Source organism: Periplaneta americana, chromosome 16, assembly GCF_040183065.1.
Source record: "Periplaneta americana isolate PAMFEO1 chromosome 16, P.americana_PAMFEO1_priV1, whole genome shotgun sequence".
In the NCBI taxonomy this organism is placed as follows: Eukaryota; Metazoa; Arthropoda; class Insecta; order Blattodea; family Blattidae; genus Periplaneta; species Periplaneta americana.
Window position 1 is genome coordinate 169,066,995 of NC_091132.1, and position 22,651 is coordinate 169,089,645.

The 22,651-nt window shown below is 36.9% G+C and overlaps 1 protein-coding gene across 1 annotated transcript; it reads right to left on the reverse strand.

Annotated features, from left to right (window-relative positions):
- Window positions 1–321: 321 nt before the first annotated feature.
- On the reverse strand, window positions 322–18,241 carry LOC138691864 (uncharacterized). Its single transcript, XM_069814418.1, has 5 exons — window positions 18,030–18,241; window positions 13,638–13,761; window positions 13,130–13,233; window positions 11,602–11,736; window positions 322–2,569 (listed from the first exon to the last, which is right to left on the reverse strand). Exons 3-5 carry the CDS (start codon window positions 13,214–13,216, stop codon window positions 2,411–2,413), a joined length of 381 nt encoding a protein of 126 aa, XP_069670519.1. The 5' UTR covers window positions 13,217–13,233; window positions 13,638–13,761; window positions 18,030–18,241; the 3' UTR covers window positions 322–2,410.
- Between the last annotated feature and the right edge of the window lie 4,410 nt (window positions 18,242–22,651).

Below are 22,651 nucleotides of genomic sequence, written 5' to 3' on the forward strand. Positions count from 1 at the left end.
GATTACTGAACATGTGTTTAAATCTCTATTGTTGAAATGTATTTTTAAAAGTTAATGGAATTTTGTTTTGTTTTATTGTTAAACCTAATATAATATGGACTGTTTTATATGAAATATGGAAAATATATGGAAATTAACGAAAATATGTACTAAACTCTAAAATATGGAAAAATATGGAAAATAAAAGTAGGATTTTTCAACCCTACACATTGTGAAACATAAAGATAATGCAAAATATAAATTATATTAGCTTTATAAGTAAATATGTATTTACATATAAATCCTTTCCCTGATAATAATAATAATAATAATAATATTCCAATAATATGCGTAATAACAATATGTTTAGGCCTGGCAAACCTATAAAACGGAAAATACCCATAATACTTATCACTTTCATCACTGCATTTTCTGCGTAAGTGTTCACTAAAACAAAATACCGAAAAGACAAAATGCAGAAGTATAGCATAAATGAGACTACAACTTTCCGCCATAAAACCAGATTGCAGGCTTAAAAAGCAAATACATTCGTCCCACTGAACAGAATTATTGAGATACTAGCTTTCACTTGTCTGTTAATTATTAAATACTAATAAAATATTACAAGGATTCCGCAGTTACACTTTAGATTAAAAGGGGTTTCGCAGTGGAAAAACGTTTGAGAAACACTGCCACAGAGGAAAGAGTTTATGGATGTGTACACCGTAATCGTGATTAGGTCGATAATCTCGAATAGAGATTGTAGTCTACCACTGGTATTAGTGTTTAGTTACAGGAATTGATGAGAAGGACATAATCTGTTTTCTGAGGGGACGGCCTATACATTCGCTTATCCATGGCTGATCTTGCTCCATAGCTGACGAAAGGAATCCTAAAAAGGCCGATGTGTTGAACGTAGGGTAGTAGGCACATGCGGTACCCAGGACCTCCAACTCTCCCCCTCTGTGTCTCGCCCCGCAAAGAAACAGCTCAGGAAGTGAGGCACAGGCAGTATGTGTGTGTGTGTGTGTGTGTGTGTGTGTGTGTGTGTGGGGGGCAGCAAACGGGGGCCATTTCCAACGACTGTGAGCATGACAAGTCCAAATCATTGACCATAGATTGTTAGTACTGTTACGTATCATAGAAGTGCCGCTGAAATGGTTAGGCACTCACAGTACACCGACTAGCATGAGTCGCTCAACATTTCCTCGCATCCCATCATAGCATCTCTGTAGAATGCATATATTGCGTTTTGATCACTTTTAGTTCATTGCAATATTGTTGCACATAATTGTCCCTGCAATGTAACGAGCAGCATATGCCTGTGTTTTCTTTTTCCTCATAATACTCACTTCACCAACTCCATGGTTTTGAAAAAAGCAGACATGCTGACAGTGCTACAAACAGCTTTTATCCATGACCATAAGAAAAAACACGCCTTTACTAAATACTCTTGCGTTTGTAAAGTAGGCTTTTATTCAACATTACTTTATTCCACTAGTGAGATAAAGACTTTACCTCACAGTTCATTAGTATTTTCCTAGTACCCGGGCACACACGTATACTTTTCCATTCAACTATTACTCAAGAAGTTAATATATTAGTTACTAGATGTCACTACCTCTACTTCTTTATTACCATTTCTTAAATATACATACACTCAATCTACTTCTCTTTTCTCTATCTACTACGTCGTAATTATTGTATTTTTTTTTAATTTGTAATAATTTACCTCTTGGGAGGCGAGGAGACTTGAACCTGCGAAGTTGGGTTTATAGGATTTTATAACAACACGCGTTAGTCAACTGAGCTAAACAGACATGATGAATAAATACGTTTTAATATTCCTCTTAAGTTTACAGAAGTAAAATGTGAAATTATTTTAATTACATTAGTCCCATGAACACTTCTAAATAATCCCTGAAACTTCAAAAAGCTGAAAATACACGTTTAAAATGGGCTTGGAAAAAGCAGTCATACAAACAGCTTTTATAGCATTACAGCCAAACATGTTTCAATTTGTAAACACGTGTCCAGTCCTAAAATTACACCTTATTCTAATTTGATGTCATTTACACAACAGGGCCCTCTTCATATCTCTCAACAAATCTCCTCCACTATGGCTCCTGCACCCTTCCTTGGATTGTGTAACCTGACACTTTGTAACAAAGAAAATAAATCAACTATGTATCTATAAAAGTATCTATAATTTGAACTGTGTCCCAAAACTGAGTGTCATGTGTTCCATCACTCTCACTTGTAAACGTAAATCCTAATCTTCATTTTGTCTGGTAATGATCCCCTTCCCAAATAGTACTGAAATGGAGTCAATTACCTTCCATATATACACACACGTATTTACAGAGCAATTAAAGCGTTTAATACATTTCATGAAATAAACTTGTATTATTTAACTAAATCACTCACGCTTTCAACCTTGACTTCTCCTCACATTGCAACTCTCTACGCGTCCAGCTGTATCATGCCACCAGGACAGTGCTGCCAATATGATCACACCAGTCTGCGACATGAAGGGCACATCACTGTCAGGCACTCCAGTGACATACTGCCATCTACCCGAGAAATCAGCCTGCAAACATAAGCAATGTTATAGCTGCAATATCTCTATGTGTGAAATCAACAATGCAACAAAGACGTCATGAAATAGAGAAACAAGACAAAGAAAATGAAGAATGACAAAGGAAAAATATTCATAACTGGAAAATCAAACATTCAAAACATATCCCACATTAGAATATATAACTATGGAATTAAATTATTACATTCAATTCTTTTATACTATAGATAGAGTGCGTGGAGATCTATACGCCGCATTTACCACCTTTCTTCTCAATACAAATACGACAGAGATATGGCGGCGAGAATGTAGGCAGAATAGAAGTTTAGCCTTGGTATTTTTTTATCGATAACCAGTTTGTGTTCGAGCCTCCCATTTTCATAATATCGTGTCCCAAATAAGTCAAGGGAGAATAAAAGAATAGAACCTATTCCTCGATATGGCCATAAGAGCAAATAACTGAGATTCTAATTCCGAAAATAATGGCCATAGCGAGGAATGGGATGCGGCCCTGTATTCCACCTTGACTTACTTCTTACACGATAGCATCAAAATGGCAATCGCGAAAACTTTCTGATCTTCGAGAGAAAAAAGGGGACATTCTTGTCGCCATTACTCCGCAGTACGTGACGTTATAACAAAGCCGATGAGTGCGTTGAAAACAGCTAGTCGAACTCTATCTTCAGTATAAAGGACAACTTTCTATCCCGAAGCGTTTGGAAGGGAGAGGCCGGCAAAATTAAAAAAAAATGGTCATTTTTACCTTCCAGAACAGACTTTTTTCTACACAAGGAGAACGAAGTGGCTCAGAGGCCCGCCCTTTTAACTGCAGCATCCCCGCATGTTACCTAATAATCACCGCTAAAATCCAGCAAATCAGTCGCACATTTGTCTAGCCCTCATTTTTGGGTACGTAAGATATTTGAGTCTCTAATTCCGGAAATAATAATAATAATAATAATAATAATAATAATAATAATAATAATAATAATAATGATTTATTTTAGCTGGCAGAGTTAAGGCCGTAAGGCCTTCTCTTCCACTCAACCAGCAAAAAGTGTATATACATATGCATGAACTTACAAAGAATCCAATAATTTGATTTAGATGAGAGTTACATATATACAAAAGTTATTTACAAATTAAACAACACTGAAATAAACTGTGTAGCAGAATTAAACTAAAATACATAGAATGTTAATATATTTCAAATAATATTAGATAATAGAAAGAGATTATTACGAGACAATTAAAATACAGCACAATCAGGATGATGTCTAAAGAAAAAAGTAACAATGTAGTCAGTGATAGTTAAAAATGAGTATGATTGGAGTGAAATGCTAATAAGGTTATCTTTTAAGCTGTTCTTAAAGGTGTTTATTGTCTTGCAGCCCCTAATACTTTGTGACAAGGAATTCCATTGACGCGAGGTGGATATTGTAAAAGATGATGAATAACAAGATGTTCTATGAAGAGGTATACTTAGCGTGCCACAGATAAGTGATCTGGTATTTACGTCGTGGTTAGAGTATAGATAAGAGAAACGAGACGAAAGGTAATTTGGTGTTGAAGTGTGCAGAATTCGAAAGAGTAAAGACAAAGAGTGTAAAGATCTACGTTCCTTAAGTCGGAGCCACGAGAGACTTGCGAAGGACGGTGATATGTGATCATACCGTCGGATGTTGCACACGTATCTGACGCACATATTCTGAGCTCGCTGTAACTTGACTGACAATTCAGAACTTAGGTCACTTAACAAAACGTCACAATAATCGAAGTGCGGCGTTACTAGGGTTTGCACTAGGGTAAGTTTTAGTTGCTGGGGCAAGAAGTTTCTCAAGCGACTCAAACAGTGAATGGAGGAACAGATTTTTTTTATCGTTTCTTTAACTTGAAAATTCCAACTTAGATTATTATCAAAAAAGAAGCCAAGATTTTTTACGACAGATGAATAAGGGATTAGCGTGTTGGCCATACCGAGGAACGGGATGCTTCCCTGTATTCCACCTTGAGTTACTTTTTAAGCGATAGCATCAAAATGGCAATCGAGAAAACTTTCTGATTTTCGAGAAAAAAAAAGGGGAGGGGTTCAAACCCCTATCCCGCCGACATTCTTGTCGCCATTACTCCGCAGTACGTCACGCTATATCAAACCCGATGAGTGCGTTGAAGACAGCTCATCGAACTCTATCTTCAGTATAAAGGACAACTTTCTATCCCCAAGTACTGGAAGGGTGAGGCCGGGAAAATTAAAAAAAATGGTCATTTTGACCTTCCAGAACAGAGTTTTTTCTACACAAGGAGAACGAAGCGGCTCAGAGGCCCGCCCTTTTAACTGCAGCATCCCCGAATGTTCCCTAATAATCACCGCTAAAATCCAGGATATCAGTCGCACTTTTTTCTAGCCTTAATTTTTGGGTACCTAAAATATTTGAGTCTCTAATTCCGGAAATAATGGCCATAGCGAGGAACGGGATGCGGCCCTGTATTCCACCTTGACTTACTTCTTACATGATAGCATCAAAATGGCAATCGCGAACACTTTCTGATTTTCGAGAATAAAAGGGGAGCGGTTCAAACCAATATCCCGCCGACATTCTTGTCGCCATTACTGCGCAGTAAGTGACGTTATAACAAACCCGATGAGTGCGTTGAATACAGCTCGTCGAACTATATCTTCAGTATAAAGGACAAATTTCTATGCCCAAGCGATAGGAAGGGAGAGGCCGGCAAAATTTCAAAATATGGTCATTTTGACCTTCCAAAACAGACTTTTTTCTACACAAAGAGAACGAAGCGACTCAGAGGCCCGCCCTTTTAACTGCAGCATCCCCGAATGTTCCCTAACTATCACCGCTAAATTCCAGCAAATCCGTCGCACTTTTTTCCAGCCTTAATTTTTGGTTACCTAAAATATTTGAGTCTCTAATTCCTGAAATAATGGTCACAGCGAGGAACGGGATGCGCCCTGTATTCCACCTTGACTTACTTCTTACACCATAGCATCAAAATGGCAATCGCGAAAACTTTCTGATTTTTGAGAAAAAAAAAGGCAGGGGTTCAAACCCCTATCCCGCCGACATTCTTGTCGCCATTATTCCGCAGTAAGTGACGTTATAACAAACCCGATGAGTGCGTTGAATACAGCTCGTCGAACTCTATCTTCAGCATAAAGGACAACTTTCTATCCCCAAGCGTTTGGAAGGGAAAGGCCGGCAAAATTTCAAAATATGGTCATTTTGACCTTCCAAAACAGACTTTTTTCTACACAATGAGAACAAAGCGGCTCAGAGGCCCGCCCTTTTAACTGCAGCATCCCCGCATGTTCCCTAATAATCACCGGTAAAATCCAGCAAAACCGTCGCACTATTTTCTAGCCTTAATTTTTGGGTACCTTAAATATTTGAGTCTCTAATTCCGGAAATAATGGCCATAGCCAGGAACGGGATACGGCCCTGTATTCCACCTTGACTTACTTCTTACACGATAGCATCAAATTGGCAATCGCGAACACTTTCTGATTTTCGAGAAAAAAAGAGGATGGGTTCAAACCCCTATCCCGCCGACATTCATTACGAGATTACTCCGCGGTACATGACGTTATAAAAAAGCGGATGAGTGCGTTGAAAACAGCTCGTCGAACTCTATCTTCAGAATAAAGGACAACTTTCTATCCCCAAGCGTTTGGAAGGGAGAGGCCGGCAAAATTTCAAAATATGGTCATTTTGCCCTTCCAGAACAGACTTTTGTCTACACAAGGACAACGAAGCGGCTCAGAGGCCCGCCCTTTTAACTGCAGCATCCCCGCATGTACCATAATAATCGGCGATAAAATCCAGCAAATCCGTCGCACTTTTCTCTAGCCTTAATTTTTGGGTACCTAAAATATTTGAGTCTCTAATTCCGGAAAAAATGGCCATAGCGAGGAACGGGATGGGGCCCTGTATTCCACCTTGACTTACTTTTTATACGATAGCATCAAAATGGCAATCGCGAACACTTTATGATTTGAGAGAAATAAGCCCGCCATTGGTCCCTATTCTGAGCAAGATTAATCTATTCTCTATCATCATATCCCACCTCCCTCAAATCCATTTTAATATTATCCTCCCATCTACGTCTTGGCCTCCCTAAAGGTCTTTTTCCCTGCGGTCTCCCAACTAACACTTTATATGCATTTCTGGATTCGCCCATACGTGCTACATGCCCTGCCCATCTCAAACGTCTGGATTTAATGTTCGTAATTATGTCAGGTGAAGAACTTCATCCCTCTTAGCCCCAAATATTTTCCTAAACACCTTATTCTCAAAGACCCTTAACCTATGTTTCTCTCTCAAAGTGAGAGTCCAAGTTTCACAGCAATAAAGAACAACCGGTAATATAACTGTTTTATAAATTCCAACTTTCCGATTTTTTGACAGCAGACTGGATGATAAAAGCTTCTCAACTGAATAATAACAGGCATTTCCCATATTTATTCTGTGTTTAATTTCCTCCCGAGTATCATTTATATTTGTTACTGTTGCTCCAAGATATTTGAACTTCTCCACCTCTTCAAAAGATAAATTTCCAATTTTTATATTTCCATTTCGTACTATATTCTCGTCACGAGACATAATCATATACTTTGTCTTTTCGGGATTTAGTTCCAAACCTATCACTTTACTTGCTTCCAGTAAAATTTCGGTGTTTTCCCTAATCGTTTGTGGATTTTCTCCTAACATATTCACGTCATCCGCATAGACAAGCAGCTGATGTAACCCGTTCAATTCCAAACCCTCTCTGTTATCCTGGACTTTCCTAATGGCACCTACTCTAGAGCAAAGTTAAAAGTAAAGGAAATTGCTGTGGTTGTGCCAGAGAATCAGTCCCATTCCGAGGCTTATTGTATGGATTCGTAACAAGCTGTTTTTTTACGGTGATGTGTTGTTAGTCCTTCGCCCAACCCCCAAGCTGGAGGACCACCCCTTATCGGCTGTCCATGACTGCTTATTCAATATATTCACAGCTACCTGCCATATCTGGAGGCCGTCTCCTCGATCCGCAACCTGAGGACGCGCCATGCCGTGGTGATAGGGACCCACAATACATAGGGGACTGTTTACAGAATGGAAAGATTTATTGGAACAGATACGGCAATTGTTGCGCTATTTTTCAACACATTCCCCACCGGAATTGAGACAATTGTCATACCGTGGGATCAACAGACAAGTGCTGTCACACTCTGGTTCTGATCCCATGCGAAGCTTGAGTTGTGAGGGTGCTAGGAACAATAGACTGTGCCGTTACTACTTCGCATTGACTGTAATGAGGCGATATTAGCGATCCTAGTGGTTAGCAACTATCTATGGATGCATATTTACTACGTATTGAGCTTCGTGACTGTATATACCCACAGTCTACTATATACAGTCGCGAAGCTTGAGGTGATTTTTTGCAAATCTCGTGATAAAGCGCTCCAAGCGGTTAGCAACTAGAAACAATAGACTGTCCACGGTCGACTTTGGACTGTGTCGTATTTCCATCGAGTGCTAGCTCGTTGCGTGTTTCACATTGATGCTTGTGAAATGTTCGTTATTGGTTGTAATGAAAATGTTAATGGCTAAAATACAATAATTGGAATAATAATATTTTACTAGAGACGTAGAAAAATTAAGTTTGTTTTAATGAAATTTATTGATCACGTTTTATTTTCAATTCTGGTGGGATTATTATTGCTTAGGCCTACTTTTTTTTTCGAAGGATATGTTTTTAATTATAGCTGTTAATTTTGTTGTTATTTTTATTTGTTACTTTACTAGAGACGTAGAAAAAGTCTGTTACAATAAAATTTATTGATCACGTTTTATTTCCAATTCTGGTGTGATTATTATTGCTTAACCTCATCCCACTTTGTTAACTACGTAAGCCTACACTACAAGTACCGGTACACGTAAGTTACTCCATTAATTCATATTTCCATTATTATTGTTGTAAAGGGAAATGCAAATTAATATTTATTGGTTTCATAGTTAATTATCGCTATAATCTTGAATGAGTGAAGCTATTATAGTAAATTTCAGTTCGTTTTGCACAAACAAAAATTATATTAACTTATTTCTTGCAGGTATCTTCGAGTTTATGGTGGAATTTAATATACTTCATTAAAATAATAGATCAACTTTATGCATTTAATATTTCAATAATGGAAGGAAGGTGTTAATTTTTCAAAAAGAACACAACGAAAGTGTAACATATTTTGTCATTTACTAGGAGAGAGATCTGCGATGATGAGGCGATAGTAGCAATCCTAGTGGTGGGCAACTACCCATGTTTGCATTTTTACTACATATTGAGCTTCGCGACTGTATATAGTAGACTGTGATATACCAGAGCAGGGCTGGGCATATTACGTGATTCTGAGAACTGAGCGCTGTTTACTTTGAAGAGCAATTCTCCCGAGCGGTGTGACGTTTGCATACTGTACATCACTCACTGTCAGTGATTGACTCTGTAGTAGGAAGGTGAACATTGAAGATGCACCTGCCTGAGAAGCTGTATGTCAGACGAAAACCTAAATTATATTTTGAGATTGAACATGGCTAATTCATATGTTGCAAACGTTGAACGGCTTCTACAAATAAAACGGTCTCATAAGTCTCGGAAAAGAAACGCATATTTACTTTCGTTATTGAGTTTCAAGAAGTTTTGTTTCAATAGAAAATATTTATTGATTTCAGATCGATAGAAGTAGGATTTTGTTACAATAGTTTATTGGAAAAGTATAAGAGACACACTCACGGACAGGAGAACGCGAATTCGATTATGCGCACTGTTCAAAACATACAGAGGTGAGCCTGCCTGGAGAGAAATAAAAAATAGGTTGCAGCCGCCAAATTACTCTTCAAGGAACGACCACTCATATAAATTGAGGCAAAGAAGGCAGAGGACGGACACTGGAAAGTTTTCTTTTCTCAATCGTACTATCAGGGACTGGAATGCTTTACCTGCAGAATTACTAAAGGCTTTACCAATAACCAAAAATGTATTTAAAAATAGGCTTAAGGACTTTACTAATAGACGGTAATTATACACAGTATTTAAAGGGTGTAAATGATATGTTGTTATTGAAGTGCTGTATCAGTGAAGTGTGTTGTATCAGTGAAGAAGTATGTCGTGTCAGTGAAGTGTGCTGTGTAAGTGAAACGTGTTCCTGTCAGTGAAGCTTTATAGTTTATAGTGGCAGTGCAAAGTATTTGAACAGTGAAATGTTTTTGAAGTGTTAGTGAAATCAGGATAGAATCAGTGGAATTTCCCCAGAATATTATTCCAAAACTCATTACCGAGTGGAAGTATGCAAAGTATATCGTTTTTAAGGTATTGATATTTACTATCTTTTGCATAGATCTAATAGCAAAACAAGCTGAATTTAGTTTGGGGGTAATTTCTTTAATATGATTTTTCCAATTTAACACATTATCGATTTTTAAGCCAAGAAATATGGTTGTTGTTGTTTCTAATAGGGATCTATTGTTAATTATTGTGCTAGAAATCCTCAGTATATTCCAATATATTCTCAGTATATAATAAAATAAATGCTCGAAATACCAACTGGATGCAATTTTATTTTCACATTACAGAAGGGAAAGTGTGTTACGAGCCAGAGACTTTGATTTTCGTGGATGCACATAATTTTAAACATTTCACCTGAAGTCATTTACTACCCATCTGTCTTATGTGAGCATATATTACAGTGTTTGTTAAAATAAAATTAATATGAAATGTGATGCATATGAATAAAATAATCTGAAAATAATGCACAAACAACATTTTTCATTACATATAATGGAATATTACCGGTACTTTTAGGGATGATAAAATTTCAATTCTTTTCATAAGATTTTTCCTCCTTTATCTGTTACAATTGTTTTTTGTAGTAATAATACTGCAGTTTCAGTTCTAATTGCCCTTTTCGTTCTTGTAGCACTGCATAAAGAAGTCATGTAACAGATTTTGATTTTTTTTAATTGGTTTATTTTACGATGCTTTATCAATCATATTAAAGAAATTACCCCCAAACTAAATTCAGCATGTTTTGCTATTAGATCTATGCAAAAGATAGTAAATATCAATACCTTAAAAACAATATACTTTGCATACTTCCACTCGGTAATGAGTTTTGGAATAATATTCTGGGGAAATTCCACAGATAGTAACAGTATATTTCTATTACAAAAAAGAGTAATTAGAATAATGGTAGGTGTCAAATCTAGGGAATCGTGTAGGACTGTTTTAAAAAAACTACAAATAATGCCCATGGCTTGTCAATATATCTTTTCATTAATAATCTTCCTTGTATGTAATCGCGAAAACTTTGTAACTAATTCAATAATTCATAGCATAAATACACGTAAAAATAAATGACTTTCATACTCCATCAGCAAGTCTATCGTGCTATCAAAAAGGAGTACGTTATATGGTATTAAAAATTTTTAATAGCCTCCCTATCGATATAAAAAATGAAACTCAAAACATAAGATTATATAGGACCAAATTAAAGAAGTACCTAATTTCTCATGCCTTCTATTCTGTAGGTGAATTCATGACATTCAATAACGCTTCATGAAATTGATACTAAAACTTTGTGTTGTACTAGTAGACTATATTGCAAACCTTGTCTGTATATATTTCATCTAGACTGTGACTATAAATTAAGACTTTATAATAGTATTAAGTTTTTTGACTTGTTCCATATTCTAGCTGTAAGCATGTATGAATACCATGGAATGTTAATAAATACAATACAATACAATACAATACCATACAATACAATACATATTTTCTTTAACCATTGGCGGGTTTGCACATCATAAGTTGTAAATCAAGATTACACTGGTGATCAAATTCGGGTCCCTAGATTATAAGGCCAACATTCCAACCACTAGACCAACGCAGTGATTGTACCAAGAATATCTTACAAAACGCAGCAATTCCAAGGGAAGGATTTCCGTAACAAATCAAGATTCTATTTAGACGGCCCATACAGGCACAATCAATACACTCACCTCAGCTTCACATTTCAGAGTACAGCTAGTTGGCACCGCCACTTCCTCTATCTTCACCTCAGAAGTGAGATGACTGCTGCGGTCGTCACGCTCTGCCTTCACCCAAGCCAGTTCAGGATTTGATAAACTTCCCTCCTACACAACACGGACACAACGTAAAATCGTAATTTTTTCCACTTTAATAGCGCATATCTTAATACCTTACAGAAAAGACTTTCGGTATATCCTGAGCAAGTTCTTCTGAAGCAATGTTGCTTAAAGGAATTCCACAAATTTATCACAGATGTTTAAGACCCTGTAGGAAATAACATTCTTCAATGTCCTATTTACTGTTCTGGGAGCAAAATTTGTAACTTTTAAAAGTGTGGTTACTATGTTGAAGTGTATGTGTTGTAGCGGATGCTTGATTTGTTATGTATGTGAGTCATAGTTATGGGATGCTTGATGTCGTCGCAATGTCTTAATTATAGTTTGATTGTGTTTGTGTGACTATTGGGTATTAATTTATGATGTATGGTACGGAAAGCTGCATATTTGTGTTATAGAGAACGGCTTTTAAGAAGTGTTACGTATGTGTGTTGTAACTGTTTTCTGTATGTCTCAAATTGATGCCTGATGTTTTGATTTGCAATCGCAATATATAAATTACGGATTGTTTATGTTTTGTTTACATCGTGTAAGCTAATTTATTTTTCTTTTCCATTTGTTTTTATGTTATTTTTTTTCTGTAACACTATAACCATAGCATACATACGTAAAATAGGGCTACCCCCCATTGGAGATATAATAATAATAATAATAATAATAATAATAATAATAATAATATATCCTGAGCTACATTAATCCATTCTCTATCATCATATCCCACCTCCCTCAAATCCATTTTAACATTATCCTCCCATCTACGTCTCGGCCTCCCCAAAGGTCTTATAACTAACACTCTATACGCATTTCTGGATTCGCTCATACGTGCTACATGCCCTGCCCATCTCAAACGTCTGGATTTAATGTTCCTAATTATGTTAGGTGCCTACAATGCGTGCTGTTCTGCATTGTGCAATTTTCTCCATTTTATTGTAACTTCATTTCTCTTAGCTCCAAATGTTTTTCTAAGCACCTTATTCTCGAACACTTTTAACCTCCATTCCTCTCTTTAAAGTAAGAGTCCAAGCCATACAGAACAGTTCTTTTGACAGCAGACTGGATGACAAAAGCTTCTCAACTGAATAATAACAGGCATTTCCCATATTTTTATTCTGAGTTTAATTTCCTCTCGAGTGTCATTTATATTTGTTACTGTTGCTCCATCTGTATAGTAGAGGTATTATCAAAAATAGGAACTGTTATATAAACAATAAATGGGAATCCAATCTAAATGAAGAACAGCAATATATTAGGCTACTCCACGGAGAGATCTGTGCTCACATGTCATTCCAGCTAAGTTATTCATAACACAAAAGAACAAAACATTGGAAATGAAGCATGATATCGACAAAAACATAAATAACGTTCAATTTTGCCCATTTACCTCAAATAGAGGCTTCTGGTCCTTTGTTTCTGCGTCATCAATCAACTGCAAAGCCAACGGGTCCATCTTCACCTCATCCATTGCCATCAGAGCAGTGGTGACATCTATTAAAAAAACGAACTCGTTAGGAAAGCCTCTTAGGAAAGGGGATAACTTAAATTCAAATTTTTAAAAGAATGGAGCATGTAAAATGGACAGACAGAATAAAAAACGAAGCTGTGTTGGGAAGAGTGGGCAAAGAAAGAATGATACTGAAACTGATCAGGAAAAGGAATTGGTTGGGTCACTGGCTGAGAAGAAACTGCCTACTGAAGGATGCACTGGAAGGAATGGTGAACGGGAGAATAGTTCGGACAGAAGAAGATATCAGATGATAGAAGACATCAAGATGTATGGATCATATGCGGAGACTAAGAGGAAGGCAGAAAATAGGAAAGATTGGAGAATGCTAGGTTTGCACTGAAAGACCTGACTTGAATTATCAGTTATAAATTATTAGTGAACATACGTCAGAACTCTTCCATCTGTAACTTGTTTCCGTTGCCTCACAGTAGTTCATAAATTACTTCAGCCTGTCTTCAGTGACGGCGCAATAATTTACAATCTTCCACACAACAAGGCCCGTTACAATTCTGCAACAGAAAGAACACACAAGCTGTTACAGTAAGAACGAACAAACACAGATAACATTACATCTAGAGTGGTAATTAAGTGAAAATCGTTGAATTTATAACTGATTTTTCCTTGTGAATATGGACTTGATTGTATATACACGACATAACAAAAACCAAAACTAACAAAACCTAACATGTTACAGATTCGTATATGCAAGGTCCACAAGCGAACAATGAAGGGATTTACCTCAGTGCTAGCAAAGCCAAACCACGGCACTTCAATTATCCAAATATGCCCATCTCCATGCAACATCAGCACGCTTTTCTTAACATAGAACTATAAATGATTGGAATAACCTACCTGCAGCGGTCTTTGAGGACTGTCCTTCCTTAAGGAGATTCAAGAATAATTTAAAAAGTTGTGTATAAAGTGCAAATTAAAATTAATGCGACATTTAACATTTAATTTTTTAAGGTGACATGTATTTATTTAGCCTGACGAGTTAATTCCTTGGTTTGAATTGTAAATTATTTAAAAATAGCGTGTAAGAGGGCCTTAGGCTAGAAATGTTTAGTTTAAATGTAGTTCTGTTTATAAGTATGCATAAGGGTGTAATTATTTGTCTTATTTGAACTGTTGTATCAGTGAAGCGAGGTGAGTCAGTGAAGTTATGGTTTTACAGTGCAGTGAACAGTTCCGATCAGTGATAATTTATAGCGTCAATGAAATGTGTTCTATAGTGTCAGTGAAATGTGTGCTAAAGTGTCAGTGAAATGCGTCATAGTGCCACTACAGTGAGTGAGATGAGAGTAAAGTGAAAGACTATTGAAACTTATGTAGGGCCTGTACATAATAATGTAGGTTGTAATGTAAAATTAGGTATTTTATTTATGTTTTATTATTATTGTGTTAAATTATATTGTGTATTCTTATTGTATTGTGTATAAAATTGTAGGCCTATTGTGTATTGTATAATTGTATTGTGTATTGCTTATCATTTCTTTATTGTGTATTGTTTATATTGTGTATACCACTGCCACTGGGTGCATGCCCACTTGCAGTGTAGATAAATACATACAACATGTGTCAAAAATGTTATCTTCTAACAAGACAAATCAGAAATTTTCTACAATGCGCGATCATCCTGATCTGAAATTTTAGACTCTTGATTTTCAAAATTTTCCTCATCAGCACGTTTTGCTTACCATGCATCAGAAGCATTTTCTAACATGAAAAATTACACTTCTCCTACAATGCCCAATAAGCCTGTTTTCCATTACATGACTCACCAACACGATTGTAAAACAATTTCTTATCTACCTGAAAATCATGCCCTTTGATTTTCACATGTCTCATCAGCATGTTTTTCTACAGATGCCTCAGAAGCATTTTTTCCTAACATGACACATCACATTCTACAATGCCCAATTAGCATGTTTTCCCTCATGAGCGTGTTATTCATAACAAGACCATAGACCAGTATAACAGGACCAGTATCATCGCCTACTCAATACCATATATTCGTGCCTAATATTCCATGCAGTCGCTCCTCCAGTGTTCCACGGAGTCTCGCCCACATCATAGCTAATGTTATCCATTACTGTATTGGATGGATTCGTGCCTAATATTCCATGCAGTCGCTCCTCCAGTGTTCCATGGAGTCTCGCCCACATCATAGCTAATGTTATCCATTACTGTATTGGATGGATTCGTGCCTAATATTCCATGCAGTCGCTCCTCCAGTGTTCCATGGAGTCTCGCCCACATCATAGCTAATGTTATCCATTACTGTATTGGATGGATTCGTGCCTAATATTCCATGCAGTCGCTCCTCCAGTGTTCCACGGAGTCTCGCCCACATCATAGCTAGTGTTATCGCCTACTGTATTGGATGAATTCATGCCTAATATTCCATGCAGTCGCTCCTCCAGTATTCCATGGAGTGTCGCCCACATCATAGCTAGTGTTATCGCCTACTGTATTGGATGAATTCATGCCTAATATTCCATGCAGTCGCCCCTCCAGTATTCCATGGAGTCTCGCCCACATCATAGCTAGTGTTATCGCCTACTGTATTGGATGAATTCATGCCTAATATTCCATGCAGTCGCTCCTCCAGTGTTCCATGGAGTCTCGCCCACATCATAGCTAGTGTTATCGTCTACTGTATTGGATGAATTCATGCCTAATATTCCATGCAGTCGCTCCTCCAGTGTTCCATGGAGTCTCGCCCACATCATAGCTAGTGTTATCGTCTACTGTATTGGATGAATTCATGCCTAATATTCCATGCAGTCGCTCCTCCAGTGTTCCACGGAGTCTCGCCCACATCATAGCTAATGTTATCCATTACTGTATTGGATGAATTCATGCCTAATATTCCATGCAGTCGCTCCTCCAGTGTTCCACGGAGTCTCGCCCACATCATAGCTAATGTTATCCATTACTGTATTGGATGAATTCATGCCTAATATTCCATGCAGTCGCTCCTCCAGTGTTCCATGGAGTCTCGCCCACATCATAGCTAGTGTTATCGCCTACTGTATTGGATGAATTCATGCCTAATATTCCATGCAGTCGCTCCTCCAGTATTCCATGGAGTGTCGCCCACATCATAGCTAGTGTTATCGCCTACTGTATTGGATGAATTCATGCCTAATATTCCATGCAGTCGCCCCTCCAGTATTCCATGGAGTCTCGCCCACATCATAGCTAGTGTTATCGCCTACTGTATTGGATGAATTCATGCCTAATATTCCATGCAGTCGCTCCTCCAGTGTTCCATGGAGTCTCGCCCACATCATAGCTAGTGTTATCGTCTACTGTATTGGATGAATTCATGCCTAATATTCCATGCAGTCGCTCCTCCAGTGTTCCATGGAGTCTCGCCCACATCATAGCTAGTGTTATCGCCTACTGTATTGGATGAATTCATGCCTAATATTCCATGCAGTCGCTCCTCCAGTATTCCATGGAGTGTCGCCCACATCATAGCTAGTGTTATCGCCTACTGTATTGGATGAATTCATGCCTAATATTCCATGCAGTCGCCCCTCCAGTATTCCATGGAGTCTCGCCCACATCATAGCTAGTGTTATCGCCTACTGTATTGGATGAATTCATGCCTAATATTCCATGCAGTCGCTCCTCCAGTGTTCCATGGAGTCTCGCCCACATCATAGCTAGTGTTATCGCCTACTGTATTGGATGAATTCATGCCTAATATTCCATGCAGTCGCTCCTCCAGTATTCCATGGAGTCTCGCCCACATCATAGCTAGTGTTATCGCCTACTTTATAGGATGTATTCGGGGCTATATTATTCCCCGTGACTTCTCCTGTAGTATTCAATAGACACTTGCATATGTGTCCCTAAGATGCTTCATGATGGTGTTCTTCCTAACAAGATTGATGACCAAAGTATATAGCTATAAAAAATCATCAACCTTGAAACTCCTGCCTCTTATTGTAGTTTTTCTTAACATGCCTCTGACGTATTTCATCCTGACTTGACACATGATAGTTGTGTTAAAAATCCCAATCCGGTTCTTTTGCCTAACATGCATCCAACTGAATCTCCTTTCACTTGCTTTTCTACCGCTCATCGTCATGTTTTTCGTAACATGCCTCAGAAGTATTTTTTCCTAACATGACACAATTAACACTTGTCCTGCAATGCCTAATGAGCATGTGTTTTTTCTAACATGCCTCATGAATGTGGTATTCCTAATATGGCCCACCAGCATGGTTTCTCTAAATTTTTTATGAACCTGGAAACTTCTGCAACTTGATTATTATAATATTCCTCTTCAGAATGCTTTTCGGCAGATCACATTTCTCCTACAGCCTAAGCACCAGGATTCCCCTAACATGCCTCATGACAGTGTTATTCCTATCACCCCCATCACCAGATTCATCAGCCAGACATCCCTAACCTCATCAATCACAATTTTTTCCTAACTGAACTCATTGGCACTGTGCTCGCAAAATGCTTCATGAACCGAGCCACGCTAAAGAATAGCTATCAGCTCCACAAACACCGTACGAACTTGTCACAGAACTAGAACTAAGGCAAGCCAAGCTAACCCAATCATAAGCCTAGGTACAAGGGTAACTGCAGTTTGCAACTGGAGGTTAGTGCGTGCAATATCAGCTAAATTCGTTAAACAGATTCTAGACTTCAGCCCACTGTAATGATATGATATTGTACGTAAAGAAAAAGAAGTGTCAAAAAAAAATTTTGAACTTAAGTGATTAGTATCGGAGTCTGTAAGCAGACAACTTACCTCATGGACAGGTTTGCTTCTTTCATGTACATTTGCATTATCACGTTATTACCTATACAGCCAACGCGAGTTAGAACACTTAATCAAGGCTATGAAGATAAAGAAAAACAATGAGAGAAAATTATAAAATATAACACTGGTATTTGGCTGTAACAAACATTACCATTTAAAATGGACTTCAGCTTGATTGATACATGATTATAGAAATTCACAACGAAATATTAATAATAAAAAACATACAAACATACAAATTCCTAAAAAAAAGAAAGAAAAAAAAATACTACCGTACTGGCAATTAGTATCCTGATATGAATACTAGATTTAAATACTATAATTTATTGAAAGCACAAAAATGCAGAAAAATTGGGATTCATGTAGTATACGATATCGCTTAATTTTCGTCAAGTTGCACAAACTATGACGTCACAACATGGCCGACGTAAACCAAAACAATAAATAAAACTATCTAAAAGAATTTAAAAAACAAATTGACGATATCGCATGCTACAATATAACCCAACCGCTCTTATCCAAAATACGATATCACCAAAACAATTCACGATATCCCGCTCTTATCCAAAATACGATATCAGCAAACCAATAAAACTATTAAAAAAAATTAACGATTTCCCATTCTACAATATAACCCATCCGCTATTATCCAAAATGCGATATCGACAAAACAATTCACGATATTCCATTATGGAATATAACCCAACCACTTTTATCCAAAATACGATATCACCAAAACAATACACGATATCCCATTCTGGAATATAACCCAACCGCTCTTATCCAAAATACGATATCATCAAAACAATACACGATATCACATACTGGAACATCTCATAACAATGAAATATAACCTCAAAGAGCCCACTAACCTTCTCACACACCACAGCTTTAAGAAAAAGAATACAAATACAACACAACATAATAAAATATTCGAATTTAAATAAACTAACCTTCAAACCATTTCCAAAAAAACTTCCTACCGCAGTGCTCTCACAAATTTCAACCCCAAAGAAAAACATTAAAAAAAACCACGAACACACACACACCCATATATACAAAACCAACAAAATTATAAAAACATATTTCTACAAAAACTAATCATTATAAAAAAATAAAACGCTCTCCCTAGCGAAATAAAAAATAATCTCTTCAAAACAATATGGTTGAAAACAAAAAATAATTAGAAAAACAAAATAAAAATGACTCCTAAATAAAACAAAACTCACACATCCTCATTATCAGGGACATACAAAACACTCACATCTCTCAAAAACGCACTCACAACACATCCACCCTCATTCACATTCTTAACCAACCTCAAAAACTCTCACAAATAATACAAATATTTAGAAACACCAGCTTAGGAATTAAACAATTGATAAAACGATCTATTCACCGTCCAAACACATCCATTCAAACCTCATGAATACCAACCACGAAAAAAAAAAATCCACACATCTACCAACCTTACCACTGAGCGTATTCCGAATCTCACCGGTGAGCAATCCGATGGCATCACGTTGTTCCGAATTCCACCGATGACGTCATTGATGCTCCACCGGTGTCGCACCGGTGTCATCAGCTTGCAGAGGTGGTGGCAGTCTCCATCAGCCGCCATCGGTGAATCTGATTGGTTCTTGTATAGGGCGGGAATTAGCAGACGAATGACATCGTGCACTGTTGTGTCATGGCGGTGTGTTCTGCTGTATTGTTTGTAATGAGCACAACGTAAAAACAATATGTTAATGGCTTATGAGCGAACATGTCAACCGACCAGTTATTACTACTGGTTCAAGAAATAAGTTTTTTATGATCTCTTTTATTTGAACGAGATGGCAGTACGGAAATTTCGCAAAATTTTGCTAGCGTAGCACAGATAACCACTTACACACTCGCCATGACAGAATCGATTCTTCCAGCAGTTTTGTTCCTATTTTCGTTGCAACGTGACGTCATTGATGCCACCGGACCGGTGAGATTCGGAATACCATCCAAAAACTTACGTCATCAAGTGACGTCATAATATCACATCACTCCATTCTCCAATCTAGCCAACATAAATTCTCATAAAAACAATAACGATATCATATAATCAAGTAAACCCGAAACGTGTTCCGATCAAGAAGGCAGTGACATACTGTCTCACGAGCAGTGTTGCCAACAGGACGGAAATTCCGTCAAAACTGACGGAATTTGAAAATAGCGGACGGAAAAAGAATGGCTTTGACGGGTGACGGATTTTCTGGCGGAAATTATGATTTATATAGTCTTTTGACTTTTTTTAGGTGCTGTCATTTTATTTGTTTAATTTTGGGGGGATTGAACTATGCCGTACCGTGTTAAAGAATCCCCTGTTTCAGATTCTCTCATAGCAAACAAGTCAGAGGTTAACGAATTAATATTTTAATCAAGATAGGTAATTAAGTTGTGTTAAAATTTGCTTTTTATTTGTATATAGATATATTGAATGGGTCTTATTTATTGATTGTTTTTTTAATTTTGACGGTTTCTGACGGGTTTCCCGGTGTTATACTGACGGGGGATACAATTAATGTGTTGGCAACAGTGCTCTTAAGCAGTGTCGCCATCTTTAGCAGCAAGTCGCTAGATCTAGCAATTTTTAAGGAGTGTATCGACAAAGTTAGCAATTTTTACGTTTAACAATTTTAACTGTTTTCAATATGTATCTGGGAACATTAATTTTGTATTTTGACTTTTATTTATATTATTATATAGGAAAATATTTTCCTTGGTATAATTTGAAAACGTTATAAGAACATCCCTGTACGACGAATCATGACCTCTCGGGAAATCCACTAACGAAATTATCGCGTTATTAATTCTGTGTTTGATAAGGTCGTATCATCCTCTAACCTATTCGAATGCTGAGACAGAACGTCTATTCAGCCAATCTAACTTGTCAGTAAAACAAAAACTACGCAACAGAATTCATATCAAAACAACTAGTGCTAGGCCTATAGCTCACTCCAGGAACACCTTGTGGATTTCGGGAAAACCTTGGTACTCGTATCAAAATTTCATTAGTGTTTTCTACGGAAATACTGATGCGAATTTAGGTTCCACTTCCGGCCTATATGAATCCTTGCAGCTACAGTAGAAGAGGAGGACATGGATGATGTTAATTTGTTAATCTTACCCGTTTCTTTAGATACGCCTTTTCTAGTTGTAAAATTGAATTTAGCGACATTTAAAATTTCATTTGGCGACTTTGAGTTAATTGTTGGCAACACTGCTTACAGCAGTCGTTTGAAAACTTCATAGCCTGACAAATTAAACTAGGATTAATCCAACATCGTAAGATCAAGATTAAACTAGGATTGTTCTGAAACAGTGTTTACTTCTCAACATATTTCCCCTAAGATTCACACACTTGGTACACTCCTTGTATTTATAGATTCCTCGAGGTCTGCAAAAATGTCTTCTTCTGCTCCTGCGATAATTTTTTGATTTGGCGAAAATTTCTGCCCAGCTGAATTTTGAGAGCTTGGAAAACAAAGAAGTCCGAAAGTGCGAGATCTGGTATAGGGTTGTCAGGTTGAACTATCGCAAAACCCGGAGATTTAAGATGTCCATAAAATTTATTATTATTATTATTATTATTATTATTATTATTATTATTATTATTATTATTAGTGCTTTTTTTTTCTGGAAAAAAGTTTACCGGAACTCTATCACTCGATCACATTATACAACAAAAACTTAGGTTTAAAAATATTAGGCCTACATACCTTAAATTACAATATGTTCCAAACGGAGCTGATCGATTTTAATAATAATAATAATAATAATAATAATAATAATAATAATAATAATAATAATGAGAATTAAACAAAATATGCATGAAGATCGATTTTAAGCATAACGGAAATTTTGCGATTTCGAGCTATAGTTTCAGGATCAATAACGGAAGATGGCAGCACTAGATTGCATGAGTTACTTTTGCATCTACGATAATGATGACAAAATGTAAACTCTTGGACTCAGCAGTGGCGGCAATTTTAATTTTCAATTTCGCTTATAAAATATATCTCGTTGGAATTTGTAATGACAAAAAGTTTATCGGAACACGTTCCGGCTGAAAAAAAGCGCTGATTATTATTCATTTTTATTAGGCTACATTTCATTTTGTATTGCAAGTTAAAGAATCGGTTAAAAGTTCAACAATGTCGGATTTGATTTCATGGATAAATTAATATTTGAAATAATGAAAAAAAAAAAAAAAAAAAACGTTTTCAAGAAGTTCCTTAATTTTAATGTCAGATTGGCAGATTGCTATCTTAAATGCACATTATTTAATTTTTTCAGTCTCATAAAAAAGTTATAAAATTGTTTAAAATTCAGCAATAATTAAATCTTTACTGTATTAAAAATTGACGTAGACTTACCTTAAAATTTGTATTTCTTGGAGCTCCTTGCAAATTCTAGAAGTCTCTTGTTTTCCAAGGCTGTTTTGTAGAATTCCTGACAGCTTACACTCAAGTTCATTTTAATACAAATTTCCACTTTCATTATTTCTGTTGACATTCTGTTCCTGTCACCTGTCCACAGACCATTCTCGACAGTAAGCACCATTTCCACATGCGCGT